The sequence below is a fragment of the Mustela putorius genome, unplaced genomic scaffold (genome assembly GCF_011764305.1).
Source record: "Mustela putorius furo isolate JIRA1106 unplaced genomic scaffold, ASM1176430v1.1 tig00003896_pilon_pilon_pilon, whole genome shotgun sequence".
Classification (NCBI taxonomy): Eukaryota; Metazoa; Chordata; class Mammalia; order Carnivora; family Mustelidae; genus Mustela; species Mustela putorius.
Window position 1 is genome coordinate 8,768,536 of NW_025422045.1, and position 16,422 is coordinate 8,784,957.

At 35.6% G+C, this 16,422-nt stretch overlaps 1 protein-coding gene across 3 annotated transcripts in view; it reads right to left on the minus strand.

Annotated features, from left to right (window-relative positions):
- CLPX (caseinolytic mitochondrial matrix peptidase chaperone subunit X) overlaps positions 1 to 16,422 on the minus strand; it is a 44,043-nt gene that overhangs the window by 8,311 nt on the left and 19,310 nt on the right. For 2 of the 3 annotated variants that reach the window (XM_004758677.3, XM_004758679.3), the window contains exons 4-10: positions 14,210 to 14,364; positions 12,527 to 12,686; positions 10,912 to 10,953; positions 5,432 to 5,608; positions 4,462 to 4,626; positions 3,696 to 3,784; positions 2,517 to 2,681 (exon numbers count right to left, since the gene is read on the minus strand). In XM_004758677.3, the coding sequence (XP_004758734.1) occupies positions 2,517 to 2,681; positions 3,696 to 3,784; positions 4,462 to 4,626; positions 5,432 to 5,608; positions 10,912 to 10,953; positions 12,527 to 12,686; positions 14,210 to 14,364 (953 nt within the window). The remainder of the gene's footprint in view (positions 1 to 2,516; positions 2,682 to 3,695; positions 3,785 to 4,461; positions 4,627 to 5,431; positions 5,609 to 10,911; positions 10,954 to 12,526; positions 12,687 to 14,209; positions 14,365 to 16,422) is intronic. The other variant, XM_004758678.2, reaches the window with a different exon arrangement.

Sequence of the window (16,422 nt, forward strand, 5' to 3'; positions counted from 1 at the left end):
AAAAAAAAAAAAAAAAAAAAAAAGGGCGCCTGGGTGGCTCAGTGGGTTAAGCCGCTGCCTTCGGCTCAGGTCATGATCTCAGGGTCCTGGGATCGAGTCCCGCATCGGGCTCTCTGCTCAAGCGGGGAGCCTGCTTCCTCCTCTCTCTCTCTCTGCCTGCCTCTCCGACTACTTGTGATTTCTCTCTGTCAAATAAATAAATAAAATCTTTAAAAAAAAAAAAAAAATGAATATAGATTTGCTAACTGAATTGAAGTAGGGGAGGGCATGAGCAAAGGCAAGAGGAATAAAACTTAGGAGTGCAAGCAGCCTGGTATGGTTGGAACATAAGTGCATTATTTAATATTGTACCCTGGTTTCCAACAAGGGCTGATTAAAAACAACAGTCACGGGGCGCCTGGGTGGCTCAGTGGGTTAAGCCTCTGCCTTCGGCTCAGGGGCCTGGGATCGAGTCCCGCATTGGGCTCTCTGCTCAGCAGGGAGCCTGCTTCTCCTCATCTCTCTCTCAGTCTGTCTCTCTGCCTATTTGTGATCTCTCTCTCTGTCAAATAAATAAATAAAATCTTTAAAAAAAAAAAAACAACAGTCACATGCACATATTTAATTCTCTATAAAATCACTGTTGAAGACTCTCTTACCTCTGTGTCTTTTCCATAAAGATCTATATGATAAATTCTTTTTAAATCTGTGTTTCCTGAAGACCAACCTCATATGCTTCCCCTTTCAGGTAGTAATAACTAGAGCCCATGATTTCTCCCTACTTTTCATTAAGAAGTTCAAATGACCTAAACCTGCCTTCTACATGTTTCTGATCTCTTTTTTGACATCACTTTTAACTGTTTTTTTTCTCTACATGTTTCTAGTTTCAAATTCTTTTTGGAAGCACTAATTTTAATTAGGTATCAGAACATGATCCTTGCCTCTGGTTACAGATTTCTAAGTAAACTCTACACTCAACATGGAGCTCAAACTCTCAATCCCAAGATCGAAAGTTGCACGCTCTTGAGAGAGCAGCCAAGCGCCCCCAGAATTTTGAATATAAAATTATCTCCCTCCCTCTCTCTCTCACATACAAAGAAATAATTTCTTCTTTCTAATTAGTTAGGCTAATTAATGTGAAATTTCAAAAGCAATAATGACATAAATTAACTAGTATGAAAAATTAAAATCTAACCTTATCCATGCTGAATAAGGCCTGGTACTAAGGAACAGCAGCATTATATGGCTCAGTCAGTATTTATACAAGAGTGTTTTCTCATCTAGGGTATCCAAAGGAACTACCACAGCAACCATTCCATTAGCAGTATTACTTTTTTACTGCTAATAAATTGCTGTTTAAACAAGTGGGTGCAAAGCCAAGGAGACTTAAAGCAAACAATACAGCAGAATTGATCTATGACAAATTTATTTAGATAGAATATATATAAAAGAAATCATTTGTGGCTGGCTATTATGTAAAACACAAAACATAGAAAATACTGGTGTGTTTGGGCTTCTTGACACTATGTTGACATTATATTTTATTGAAACCAACATAGGTACTGAGCATGTACCTGCAGATATGAAGAATAAGTTCCAGTTAAAATCAAGACTATTTAAGTTAAAATCAAGAATGTGGTTTTTTTGTTTGTTTTTGTAAAAGATTTTATTTATTTATTTGACAGACAGAGATCACAAGTAGGCAGAGAGGCAGATGGGCATGGGGGGAGGGGGAAGGAGGCTCTCCGCTGAGCAGAGAGCCCAATACGGGGCTCCATCCCAGGACCCTGAGATCACGACCTGAGTCGAAGGCAGAGGCTTAACCCATTGAGCCACTCAGGTGCCCCTTTTGTTTTATTTTTTTTTAAGATTATGCATTTGAGAGAGAGACAGAGCACAAGCAAGTGGAGGGGAAGATGGAAAGGGAGACACAGGCTCCCCACTGAGCAAGGAGCCCCATGTGGGACTCAATCCCAGGACCCTGGGATCATGATCCAAGCAAAGGCAGACCCTTAACCAAGGTCCCCCAAGGGGACACCAAGGTGTCCCCAAATCAAGAATGTTTAAAAACATCTATAAACCTAAGTGGAATCACAACCCTTCCCCTAACCCCCAAACTGGCTGCCTCATTTTGTGAATGTCAGAGGTGACCTCTGAGAAAACTCCTGGGTGGAGGAAATGGAGAGAAGCTCTTTATTAGGCTCCAGTGAACTGGGCGAAAGGCCTGAACAGAAATTTTACTGATGTGAATCAGCTACCTCAAATTATAAAAGAACTCCTCAGATAAAATATAAAACTGAATAATTAAGTTACACTTTAAAAATGAACTTTAAATAGATGATCTTTAGAAATCTTTCAATTCACCATTCTGAAATTTAAAAACAAACAAACAAAAAAAAACGACCACCACCAACCTAGGAATATATTTCTGGTATGCTCTAAAAAAATCTACATTAAAAATCCACAACTGGAAACTGACTATCCATTCTCTGTAACTTCAAATGTGCACTACCCTATAACCCTTCAGAAAAACTCACCTTTTCATTTTTCCTCCTGCTGATGATTCTGTCTAAGCCATTGAAAGCACCAGATGCTACAAATAGGATGTTTGTTGTATCAACTTGTACTGTTTCTCCACGTAACTTGCGGGAATTCTTTTCTGGAACATTAACTATCGTGCCTTCTAGTAGTTTTAATAACCCCTAAATAAAGAACAAATGACTTAGAATCATTGTGTAAGTATATTATTTATTTTACTTTAGAAAATGGGATTCAAAGGGGGAAAATAATACGTGGTTATGGTCAATGAGCATAATTAACGAAAACTCCCACATTTCTACAACTAACATGAAAATCTAATGCACCATCATATTAATAATTTGTAAATTTCTTTGGAATAGTTACAGACTCCTGATGCACTCAAGAAATAGTCAATGTGAAAGGTTGCTTTTGATGGCAAAGACCTAATTATGACCTAAAGACAGAAGTGACTCTGTAAGATGGTACCCAACCATGGTGGGAACATTCAAAACTTGAAAATAGTTGATCTGTCTTCCATAAGAATTAAAATTCTATTCTATTCCTGGTGTTAAACTTTTAGACTACCTATATTTTGAGATGCTTTTATAAAAAAATTACCTAGCACATTTTATGAGTGTGACCTATGTCTCAGTCAAAATAAAAATGAAAAAAAAAAAAAATAAATAAAAATAAAAATGAAAGCAATTCTCCTTATCCTGTATTTTATATCATAATTAGTTACCAATAAAATGTCAACTTGGCCACTTGATCATTAAGACTTCAATTATCATTCTACATAGAATGAAACACGATTTTATCTATTTTATCCTATTATCTAAGTGAAAAGAATAAGATACATGTACATACTTCATTTATGTCTAGTTAGAACCAGAATGCTCAAGAGTCTTCTAGAAATGTTTAACTGGGCCTCTAAAGAATAAAATCAACAAAAATCAAATTCCATTTTTTCTATCTTTTCAAATATTTTTATTTCCAAAGAAAGGTAATTTGTTACTTCAAATAACCAACAGCTTTCTCTTAGGATCTGAACTACTTTAAAATGGTATGTGGAGTTTGGGGTGAGAGAAATAAACAAAACAGAATCTAATTGAATGTGAAACCAAACGTACAATATTTGGGAGGTTGATGTATTCCCTTCCTTTTAGTGGGCTTGAACAAAATATTCAACTGCTTACTTGCTGAACGCCTTCTCCACCTACATCCCGTAACTGATGAATGCCTGGCACACTGCCAATCTTATCTACTTCATCCAGAAAGACAATTCCTATAATTTAAGGAGGATTCTATTTATAATATGAAAAAGATACACACAAAGATAACCTCAGTTTTAAAAGACTAGGTAGCTACAGAGAAAGGTTATTCAATCTTTCACCCTTACATATACAAGAGCTTAACTTCATAAAAATACACTGCTTTCCCATTCATAATTTTGTGTAGATGTTTTATAATCCATTATATAGAGTATCACTTGGGTATGATAACCAATTCTTTGACGTTAGTTATCCACCCCACTAATGTTTTCAGGTTCTTCATTCTAGGAAGCTGTGATAGAGGTATAGTGGGGAAGCATGGGATGTATACAATGCTGGTACTAGCAAAAGTTTAGATCCATCCTGCACCCTCCTTCACTTGTCCTGGCACCCTCTCCTACCCCACCCCAGGATTAGGAGTCTATAGGGGAGTTGGAATAGGAAAAACAATAATAGCATTAAGGAGCTAATGGAATAGTAATTTGGCATGCTTTCACCCTAGTAGTCATCTTAACAACAATAAGACAAAGCAAACTCAGTATGCTAGAAAATGTTTAACATAGCTATCATTATACAATTACAGAATTTTACTCCTTGACTCAAAAAACAAGAATTATAGTATTTCTTAATATTAGACTGCTTCCCCAATAGACTACATCTGGAGATAGACAGCCTATACTGAAAAACATACCTTGTTGTGCTTTTTCTACATTGTAATTGGCATCTTGGAGCAGTTTGGCAATCACAGATTCAATATCTTCACCTACATATCCAGCCTGAGTCAAAGTTGTACAGTCACAGATAGCAAAAGGGACATCAAGGCATTTAGCTAGAGTTTGTGCCAGTAGAGTTTTACCTACAAATGGAAACAGCAACTAAAAGTTTACTAAAAATATGTTGAAACACAATCTGTGTACAACAATGTAAAAACTAAATCTAGTATATAATAAAAAATTACTTGTACATCTTTACTATTATTTAGATTTAATGGTATTTTTTTTCAAAAGATTATATTTATTTGACAGAGAGAGAGAGATCACAAGTAGGCAGAGAGGCAGGCAGAGAGAGAGAGGGGAGCAAGCAGGCTCCCCGCGGAGCAGAGAGCCCAATGCGGGGTTCGATCCCAGGACCCTGGGATCATGACCCGAGCTGAAGGCAGAGGCTTCAACTCATTGAGCCATCCAGGTGCCCCAATGGTATGTGATTTTTAATAACTCCCATTATTTTATTTAACTTCCATTAAGACATTAGGGATTGGGGTGCCTGGGTGGCTCTGTCAAGTTGGGCTTCTGATTCTTGATTTTGGCTGGGGTCATGATCTCAGGGTCCTGGGACCTGGATCAAGACCATGTCAGGTGCTACACTCAGTAAGGAGTCTTCCTGAGTACTCTCTTCCTCTCCATCTGACCCTCCCCTGCTCACATGCACATACGTGTACTCTTCCTAAAATCAATCTTAAAAAAAAAAAAAAAAAGTGTTAAGGATCTGCATCAATTCCTCAAATTCAGCTTGAAGCCTATGCAGAAATACTGATAATGTATCCCAAAGATTGGCCTTAGATTTTCTTCTCAAGAGCCAGAATCCCCAATCACAGGACAGAGGTTACAGAATCATTTATACTGTTTTGTTTTAATGAGTAATTTTTTCAGAAAGTTATTTACCTGACCCAGTTGGTCCAAGCAGCAAAATATTACTCTTTTCAAGTTTTATGTCATCATGGGAACAATCCAACACTTCACCTCCTCGTTTTTCCTGAGGTATTTGTTGATTTACCTGTTGCTGCATTGATGCTCCTAAAGCATTACCATGTGGACTAATTCCGGCGATCTGAAGCAATTCTGAAAGAATGCCAAAGAAATTATTAGAGCTTCATATGATTTTACTTGAAAAAATGTCCAATAGCCCTAAATATAAGAGTGATCACATATTTAGAAAAACTTAAAATATTTTGACATTCTGTCTCACCTAAAAAGAAAGAAAACCTCAGATTATCTAGTAACAAATGTACAACACACAATGATTTTGCAGGGAACCTTAAGCAAAGTAAACAGATTCTTTTCACCCTCCTTATTTATGTAAATCTGTATGAGGAAAACCCTTTCACTTATGGGAAGGCAGTGTAAGGGAAAAGAATAGTGCTAGGCGTAACAAAGCTTTAGCTTTGGCCTTTGCACTGTATCTAAATAGCTATATGATCTTGGGCAAGTCATATAAACTTTGTTCTGTTTCCAAACCTATAAAATGTCAATAATACCAATCAATTTCAAGCACATGGTTGGAAAGTAGAATAAAATGCAATTGATCTGGAGGCACCTTAAAAAACAAGCAAATGTATATAGAATTTTTTAGTACAAATGAAGTAGGACTACAGGGAAAGGGAAAAACACTGAACACAGTAGAAGAACCAAGACTAAAATGGAGATACAGGAAATCTGGGTTCTAGTCTCTTTCTTTCACTGTGTAGTTGTAGGACCACAGCAATCAATTAACTTTACTGGGACTGCTTCCTTACCTATTAGGTGAAAATATCAAGACAAGTCTAGTCTTCTAGACTTTTTCACATCTAAAAATGATTCTGTGAGTCTACAGAAAAACTAAATATGGTAACACTCGTTGGCTCTATCTGAATTTGTGATTTTATAGGATCTCGATTGGCTCTCTTTACCCTCTTTATTAGAGACACAATGCTTAGCTAGATGGGAATGATACTGCTGATGAACTACCAGTTTATAAAGTGGGTGCCTAAAAAACAAACCACCTTTGTTGTCACTCAGCTAAAAGTAAAGAATTCCAAGAGTCTTTTCAATTATCCGTATTTGTAAATCCATACTGCTCTTGGTTCTCAGCATCTGAGGCCCTGTGTTCATATCCCATTTATGTTTTCTGGATTTATTTTTAGTTTTTTTCTAATAAATGGGTTAAGAATATTAGTACTTTCAGGACTCCTGGGCCGCTCAGCCAGTTAAGCATCTGCCTTCTGCTCAGGTCCTGATCCCGTGGTCCTGGGATTGAGTCCTGCATTGGGCTCCCTGCTCAGAGGGGAGCCTGCTTCTCTCCCTGCTCATGCTCTTTCTCTGACAAATAAATGAATAAAATCTTAAAAAAAAAAAAAAAAGTAGTATCAGTACTTCCGGGGCACCAGGGTAACTCAGTTGAGAGACCAACTCCTGATTTCGGCTCAGGTCATCTCAGGGTCCTGGGATCCACCCGCACCTCAGGTTCTGTGCTCAGCAGGGAGTCTGCTTGAGGATTCTCTCTCCCTCTGCCTCCTCTCCACTGACATACAAGCTCACACTCTCTCTAATAAATCTTTAAAAAAAAAAAAGTATCAGTACTTCCTAAAGCATTATAATTTAAACAAACCAAAAGAGATTTTCAGCAGATAAAACTACTATTATGGTCCTATTCCATCTGGCTGGCACTTTCAATTATCTTAGAAAGTAAACAGTTATTCTAACTAGCAAAATAGGAATTGGAGGGGCGCCTAGATGGCTCATTCAGTAAAGTGCCTTGGTTTTGGCTCAGGTCATGATCTTGCAGTTGCGAGATCCAGCCACACATGGGGCTCTGCACTCACCAGGGTGTGTGTTTCAGATTTTCTCTCTCTCCCTCCCATTCTCTCTCAAATAAATAAACCTTTTTTTTTTTTAAGAAAGAAATTCAATTAACCTTTTAATTTAAATTATACTACATTTGAGAGTTAATTATTAGTGAATAATTCACAATGCTGCGCTTCATCCTGATCCACATCAGGAAAAAAAATGCTATCTCCTACATGAATTTAGTTAGTTGTCCCTAGGTAAATGAAAATTGGTTCTTTTTATTTCAGCAAAATCTAGTTAGAAATTGTAAAAATATAGGATAGGGCTTTGGCCTGAGTGTAGGTTGGCCTAATGGGGAAAAATTATTTAGGTGAATAATTGGAACAAAACTGCAAAAAGCATATTAACTAGAGTGAAGTCACGGAATAAATGTATTTAACTTAAGCAATGATTTAAGTAAAAAACTGGTAAAGATTTTATTTATTTGAGAGAGAGCACACGCTTGCACAAGTTGGGTGAAGGGCAGAAGGCAAGAGAGAAACCGATGACCCTCACCCCACCTCCACTGAGCGGGTAGCCTGATATGCAGCTTGACCCCAGAAGGCAGATGCTTAACTGACTGAGCCACCCAGGGAATCCAATTTAATTTAAATTAAAAAAAAAAAAAAAAAAAAGGAATAATTTAGGACTGCCTAGGTGGCTCAGAAGGTTAAGTGCCTGCCTTCCACATGGGTCATGATCCTGGGGTCCTAGGATCAAGCCCCCAGTCAGGCTCCCCGCCCAGCAGGGGGCCTGCTTCTCCATCTCGCTCTGCCATTACCCCTGCTTATACTCTGTCAAATAAATAAAAATTTTTGAAAAAAGAAAACAAAGATAAATAATATAAATAGTACAGGTTTGTCATTCCATTTTTTTTTTTTTAGGATTTTATTTATTTATTTATTTGTCAGAGGGAGGGAGAGAGAGAAAGCACAAGCCAGGGGAAGGGCAGAGGGAGAAGCAGGCTCTGTGCTTAGCAGGGAGTCCAATGCAAGGCCTGATCCCAGGACCCTGGGATCATGACCTGATTGGAAGGCAGCCGCTTTACCTACTGAGCCACCCAGGGGGTCCATCATTCCTTTCATTAAAATATACTCCAGAGTAAACTTGAGCTAACTTTCCTGTCCTTTTAGTTAGTCTGTTTTTCTCTCAACGCAGCAGCAGTTCTCTATAATGAGTAAGCAGTGTATGGTTGGTTGCATGAAGCTCACTGACAATGTGGCCCTGGACAAACTACTTCAAATTTCTGCATTTTAGTTTTCCACCTATAAAAAGGGTGTGAAAATAATAGTTTCTGTCTCACAAGTTTTAGGAAGATTAAATCAGTTGAAATACGTAAAATACTTAGAACTGTGCCTGGCAGAGTTTTATAAATGTTATAGACGAATTTTCTATCAGTATTGCTATTTTTCTAATATTTAAGTATTTGTGTAACATAGCCCAAATGCAAGCCAACTGTTTCATCTGGTGCCCAAATGAAGAAAAACATGTTCCAATGATGGGAGAATCCATCAATCTTACTGAGAGTAATATGTTGATCTCTGACATGTGATTTCTAAAAGAAACTTTAAAGAATATTTTGATTATGTATCATTTTGCCCTAATGCCCTAACTTTAGAACCTAACCCTCCCCAGAACAAGATAAAACTATACATGAAAATAAATTCTATTTAAGCTTTCAAAATATTACTTTCCCAAGTCATTCAATGTATATAATTACAAAATGCTTTTACCCAAGTTCTTTTGGTACTTGTTACCATTTAAGTTACATTAAATCACTACATATATTTCTTTCAAACTACTCACTAAAGATTTTTCTTTACGAATTCATACTAGTTTCACTAGCTATCTGTCCAAATTTATAAATGTAGTGTGTGTGTGTGTGTATATATATATATATATACACATACATATATTTAAAAAAAATTTTTTTTTTTAAATTTACTTATTTGAAAGACTGAGAAAGAGCACAACCAGGGGGAGCTGCAGAGGGAGAGGGAGCCCAATGTGGGGCTTGATCCCAGGATCATGATGTAAGCCCAAGGCAGATGCTTCACTGACTGGGCTACCCAGGAGCCCTTGAATATAGTACTGACAAAACAACTGACTATATTTTTGAATTAGAAAATGTAAATACATGGCCTTAAAGTTTTTTAGGTTTAGACTTAGATTTTTTTAGATCTTATAATCTTATATATAATCTAATTTTACTGCATTGTATTTAAAGATTTTATTTATTTGAGAGAGACAGACAGCACGAGAGCAAGGTGAAGGGCAGAGGGAGAAACAGACTCCCCACTGAGCAGAGAGCATGATGATATGGTGCTCGATCCCAGAACTCCATGATCATGACCTGAGCTGAAGGCAGACACTTAACCAACTGAGCCACCTAGTTGCTCCTCTACCATGTATGATATAATCATTATTTCCATACAATTCAAGTGTTACTAGAGACAATGCAATTTTATTACATGTAATAGCTCTTATGCCAGAGTTGATTAACTAGTTACGTTCCCATATATATACAGTATACTTTAAATAATAGATATATAAAATATCTTTCCTCAGGGGAGGGTAGGTGGCTCAGTCCACTAAGTGTCTGACTTGATTTTGGCTCAGGTCATAATCTCAGGGTCAAAAGACTGACCCCCTCATCAGGCTCTGTGCTAGCTGAGGAGCCTGCTTGAGATTCTCTCTCCCTCTCTCTCTGACTCTCCCCAGGTCATTTGTGCTCTCTAAATTAATTAATTAATTTTAAAAATAATATATCTTGGTTCAAAGGCAAAAGTACCAAACGTATAAGTGAAAGGTGTTTACAGGGGTTTATCCATTATTTGTTCATTATTTTAATTACTGAAACAAAGGCTGTGTGAATCTTTTTATGAACCTTTACCATCTGTGCAGCAACTACATAGCCACCTCCAAAGGAAGGGGTGCAGGACATCAGAATGGCCATAATCCTTAAGGTCAGGTCCTTCTATACCCTCCATCAGACCATCTGATGCTTAGAGGGGCAATCCAGGGTTGAAAACAGTGAATTAAGGCTTATTCATAATTTGCAAGGCTATCCAGGTTTCATAAACACACACACAAATAAAAACTGTTTCTGGTAAAGGAAAGCTAAAAGATAACCTGCATCCCCTAAAATTTCTGGTACATATAAGCAGGCCAACTCTAATTGTATGGGGGAAAGAAAGATAAAATAGCAAGTTACAGATTAAAAAAACATACTATTCCTGTTAATATGCATGCAGGTCTATATTTATAGAGAAAAACTGTATGTATTTTATTTCTCTGCACTACACTTTAGAAAAGATGTTTATGTTACAAATATCTGAAGTAACCCAACATACACAAACTACACAAATTAGCTATGAAAAACTGTTACAAAGTTATATATAAAAATATACCACGTATCATAAACATGTTCATATAACATACAATTATCTTTCTTGGTAATACAAGAGCAAATAGAGGTCTACCATTGTTACTGCTGACATACTTCACTGAGTTAAAAGGAAGAATTATTCCAGAGGAGGACCTGAGGAGAGGTGACTTACTTGTAAATCTGTACTCATCCTCCCGTCTTCTTATTTCTAACTCTAAGAAACGACAACATGAAAATATGTATTTGTTTAGTTTAGAGGAACAAACAAGGAATATCTCACTTCTTGCCCTCTTTCAAATATACATAAGAATGTGTTCATTGTTTTTGTAGCTTTTCACAGTATGAAAGAATCTATGTTACATCCTTTCTATATTAAAAAAATCCAAATGTATTAACAATGGATGTCCAATTGCTAACATTCATACTTGTCAAATACTAAGGTGGTATTTAAAAAAGGGTAGTATTTATTTAAGTCTTCAACAAAAGTTTAAATCCCTCATACCATAAACACACCTTTTGCCTTCCCAACCTAGAATGGAGTACCATTGATTTGCTGACTGAAGGGAGCAGAAAAATTTCATTTTGTTTCATGACTAGACAGTGCTATTTGGATTCCATAAACATGAAGATTCCATGTCTTCCATTATTATGGCTTATACTTTCTATAAATAAAAAACTGATACTACCATAACTATCTTACAGTAAGTTCAACAAGTGAACTGTGAGCTAGTGAGTCACCAAAAATAATCAAAAGATATTATATTTTTATAATATGTAACTATTCAGAATTCCCCCAAATTATAAAATGATGACTTAAAGAATGTAAAATGATAGATTACAGGGGTGTCTGGGCGGCTCAGTCATTTAAGCATCTGCCTTCAGCTTGGGTCATAATCTCGGGTCCCTAGGATCAAGCCCCACATCTGGCTCCCTGCTCAGTGGGAAGTGTGCTGCTTCCTCTGCCCCTCCTTCCCCCTGCTTGTACTCTCTCCCTCAAATAAATTAAAAAAAAAATTTTTTTAAATAAATAAATAAAATAAAATGATAGATCATAGGCCTAAGTAAGAAATCGGGGCTCCTCACCAATTAAAAATAAACACACCTTAAAAAATTTGCATTTTACTCTATTCATAATTTTTAAAATTATCATTTTATTAATATAACATATTATTATCTACAGTGAACTGAGATTATAAAATGTATCGGTATATGAGAATCTATTATTAATAAGAATTATGCAAATCTGCCTTATACTCTGCAACTGGGCCCTAAAAAGCAAAGAATGCGAGATATGTTCTGTGATCTATCTTATTGTCTATCTTCTATATATCTCTATCTTCACATATCTCTATCATCTATCATCTATCTTCATATATCTCTGACCAAGACACATGATGATTCAGTCATGAGGAATTAGTTGTGGTAAAGTCTACAATTCAAAGATGGTGTCTCAATCTCTACTCTTGTGACTTTCAAACATTTTTCACTGAGAAATACATTTTACTCTGTGACTCAAAACCCATGCACATATGACTGAAAATAAAAGTTTTATGAAAGAATATGTAACTACAAATTAATGTATTCTGCTATTTTCTATTAACCTTAAAAAAAAAAAGCTGTTGGCAATCTACCAGAATGCTTTCATGATCCACTAATGGAAAGAGGCCTGCACTTTAAAAAATGCTGTACTATACTAAAAGCATTTTAGGACAAAAGCAAGGAGTTGCAAATAAGTATTTCCTCTAAGCACAGTAATCACCATTTTGGTCAGTTATCAAAACACTAACCTCTAGGTGTTAATGACGTCTGCTTCTCAACCTCTGCTTGCTGTCTCAGATTAGCTGGGATATTGTTATATATTCTCTTATAATGATTGTACACAGCGACTGAAAGCACCTTCTTAGCAAATGACTGGCCAACAACATACTTGTCGAGGTAGTTATAAATCTGAAAAATGGTTATTAATTAATTACCCTGAGCTATCACAAACACACACACACACTAAGTTATGCACTGAGCACATTTGTTTACAGTTTTAAATTTGTACAAAGACTCATCAAAAACAAATGCCAAGGTTATGGCCATAGTGCATGGTATCTATGTAACAATGATTCAGAGTACCCAAACCTAAGCAGACAAAACACAATTCATTTGTTCTTCAGCTTAGCAAAGTATCACTGTACTCTTCTAATGTTCTGTCAACTTCTATTCTGTACACAATGCCATTAATCCTAATCCTAATTTTTTAAAAAGTTAATTATTAAAGTCACTTAGAATAACTACATATGCCACCATGGGTCTAACAATATCACCATTAGTGTAAAATCATTAAAATAAATCCTTTCTATACCTCTCTCAAACATAGGAATAATATTCTTCACAAAAATAACATATTATAAAACTACCATTTTCAAAAAAGCATTATAAAACTAAAGCCATTACCAGTATGTGTATGGTTGAATATTCACAAACAGTTTTTTCTCAGGCATTAACTTTAAAGCTACTCATTTATCTAAATGGCAATCAAAAAAACTTTACTGTTGGAAACTAAAGCTCTGTCTCATACTTGGATACTGCTAACAGCCTGGAACCTGGGGTTTACTAAATAGAAATTAACTTAACTTCCAAAAATAGTTAAATTACCTATTTTTGAACTCTGATGTCCAAAGTCTACACAAATCAGTGGAGGATATAAAGGTTAATAGCTATATTTTTCATTACACTATTTATTTTTACATGACAAATTCTTTAGTTGCTGACCGTATGCATTTTATTATAGTTTTTTAAAATCCTGATTCCTCACAAATTATATCCATGAATTATTAAATCTGCCACAGCACATTTGGAGGTAGAGATAAATGCACTGGTGTCTTAATACAGCAGAAAAAAGCTACACTGAGGCAGAGGGTAAGAAATAATCTAAGCAAGCAAGTAGCCAATGGAGCGGGTGATATACTCTGCCATGTTTCATATGGCCAGATCACAATCTGAGACTCTTGGAAGGAGCCCCTACCACAAAAGCCAGAGCACTATACAGGACATCCCTGGCACACAAGTCGTGAAAAAATTACTTGCTTCCACTGTTAGACTGAGGCTGCTTTATCATAAAGTAGACTAATTTATGGGAGAAATTGCAGGCTGGTATTATTTAGGGGCCCAAACTAAGAAAAATATATCCATAGCTGCTCCATTTTATGGATATAATTTTAGATTAATTTAGTATTAACACTATTTTAATCATCCAACTATATTTCATTATTACTGAATGCCACAATCATGACAATGGACTCCATACCTAAATTCAAAGTATCAAAATTCAAGTATCAAAAAGAATTGAGCCAGATATAGTCCATATTAAGAGTTTAAGACTTGTTTAGGTACTAGTATTAAGATCCAATATAAATTAGGAGAGGAGAATAATGAAATGTTTTCAAGATAAAGTGCTTAAAGGACTAAGCTAAGACTTATACCTTCTTTGGGGGAGGAGGTGGTTTCTGTTGGAATGCCAATTTTACAGCTTCTGCTGCTGATTCAGGTTCTTTAATTATGCTTTTCTTTGAGTCTGCTTCAGATAGTACAACAAAAAAATGGTGACATTTTTCACACTTCACAAAACGGGTAGATGCTGTAAAAGGAAAGAAAGGTCAGCCAAGGAAAAATAATTTAAATAGTGTTTAACCTAACAGACTCATGGTAAATGAAAGCTATGTACTTGACAAAAAGTAGGCTGTAATTCACTCCACTAGCTACAACAAACAACTTAGTTTATACCTAAGATAGATGATACAAATAAACGAGTTCAGTAAATCATTTTGTTGATTTTCCACTAGGTTCTTTCATTTTGTGATATACTTTATTAAGAGAAAAGATTGGCTGATGTTCTTTCAACTTCTATTCACTAAATTTAATTTAGAAATAACCACTAGAAAAATATTAATCATTTATTTTACTGAGATACTCGAATGAAGAAAATGTGAAAAGTACCACGAATAAATTCTTCTATTTTTATAAGATTTTCTTATGAAAAATTTCAAATATACACAGAAGTTAAAAGAGAGAAATCAATTTCAATCCCTAAAAATGTGAGGAAAAAAAATAATATATATATACATATATATGTTCTTCAGGTTCTTTTCAAACCTATCAGCATTTTTAAAAACGACTTGGTAAATATATAAAACTGTTTCATGCCCTCCTTATTTTCATTTTTTTAACAACTCCACTAGTTCCTGTTTCTTTGACCTGAAACCCATTAAGAAACTAACAAAATAACATTCTCACTCATATTGACTTAAAGATAATCATACAGCTTTTGAAAACAACATAGGAACAATTAAAAGTGAGGGCAAAAAATTTTGAAAAATTAAAAAATAAAAGTGAGGGTCAAAGGGTTACCTCAGTATCAATGCATCAGCTACAGAATATCCTGTGTTAAGCCAAAGGTCATTTCCTTTTTTTCTCTCTCCTTCTAAAACATACCTATGGGATACAGGTATATGGACATATACTCTTATATCTTCTCCAAGCTTAACTCTACCAATGTAACCAGGGATCTTGGAAAGCATAGAAGAGACTCTCACACAGATTACTAACAGATACAGAGCAAATGATACACAGGAATTAGTTATATGTTGGTAGGTCTGGGTAATACATTTTTATGTTACCTTTGTGTAATCTAACTAGATAGCTAAAACTGCAAAGAAAAATAATTTTTTAAAACCATGAGAATCTCTGAAGGGGTATGTGCACCCCAATGTTTATAGCAGCAATGTCCACAATAGCCAAAATAAAAGCCCAGATGTCCACTGACAGATGAATGGATAAAGATGTGGTATGTGTGTACACACACACACACACACACACACACAGAATATTATTCAGCCAACAAAAAGAATGAAATCTTGCCATTTGCAATGATGTGGGACAGAACTAGACGGTATTATGCTAAGTGAAATAAGTCAGACAGAGAAAGACAAATATCATATGATTTTACTTGTATGTAGAATTTAAGAAACAAAACAGATGAACATAGGGAAAGGGAAGGAAAAATAAAAGGAAAACAGAGAGAGGAAAACCATAAGGAGACTCTTAACAATGAATGACCTGAGAGTTGTTGGAGGAGAGGTATGTAGGGGGTATGGGGTAACTGGGTGATGGACATTAAGGAGGGTACTTGATGGAATGAGAACTGGGTGTCGTACACAACTGATGAATTACTGATTTCACCCTCTGAAACTAATAATACAGTATATGTTAATTAAATGGAATTTAAATTAAAGAATTAAAAAAATAAAACTATGAGAATCTCTCCTTTGGAAATATTGTAACTACCTACCCATAGATTACCAGAAAAACTATACTGGTAAGTACACCTACCTATATCTTCATGAAATAATCGAACTTAAAAAAAAAAAGACAATTCTGTATTTCAAAAATAAATCTATTAAGTCAATCAATTTAATATTTATGTACATATTCTTAAACACAAAGTTAATCAAAATTACATTCTGGATAAATTCTATCAGGAAATTTTATTTTATTTTATGTTTTATTTATTTACTTGAGAGAGAGAACAAGAGCACAGAGGGAGAGGGAGAAGTAGACTCCCCACTAAGCAGAGAGCCCGACATGCGGCTCCATCCCAGGACCCTGGCTGGGATCCTGACCTGAGCTGACAGTAGCC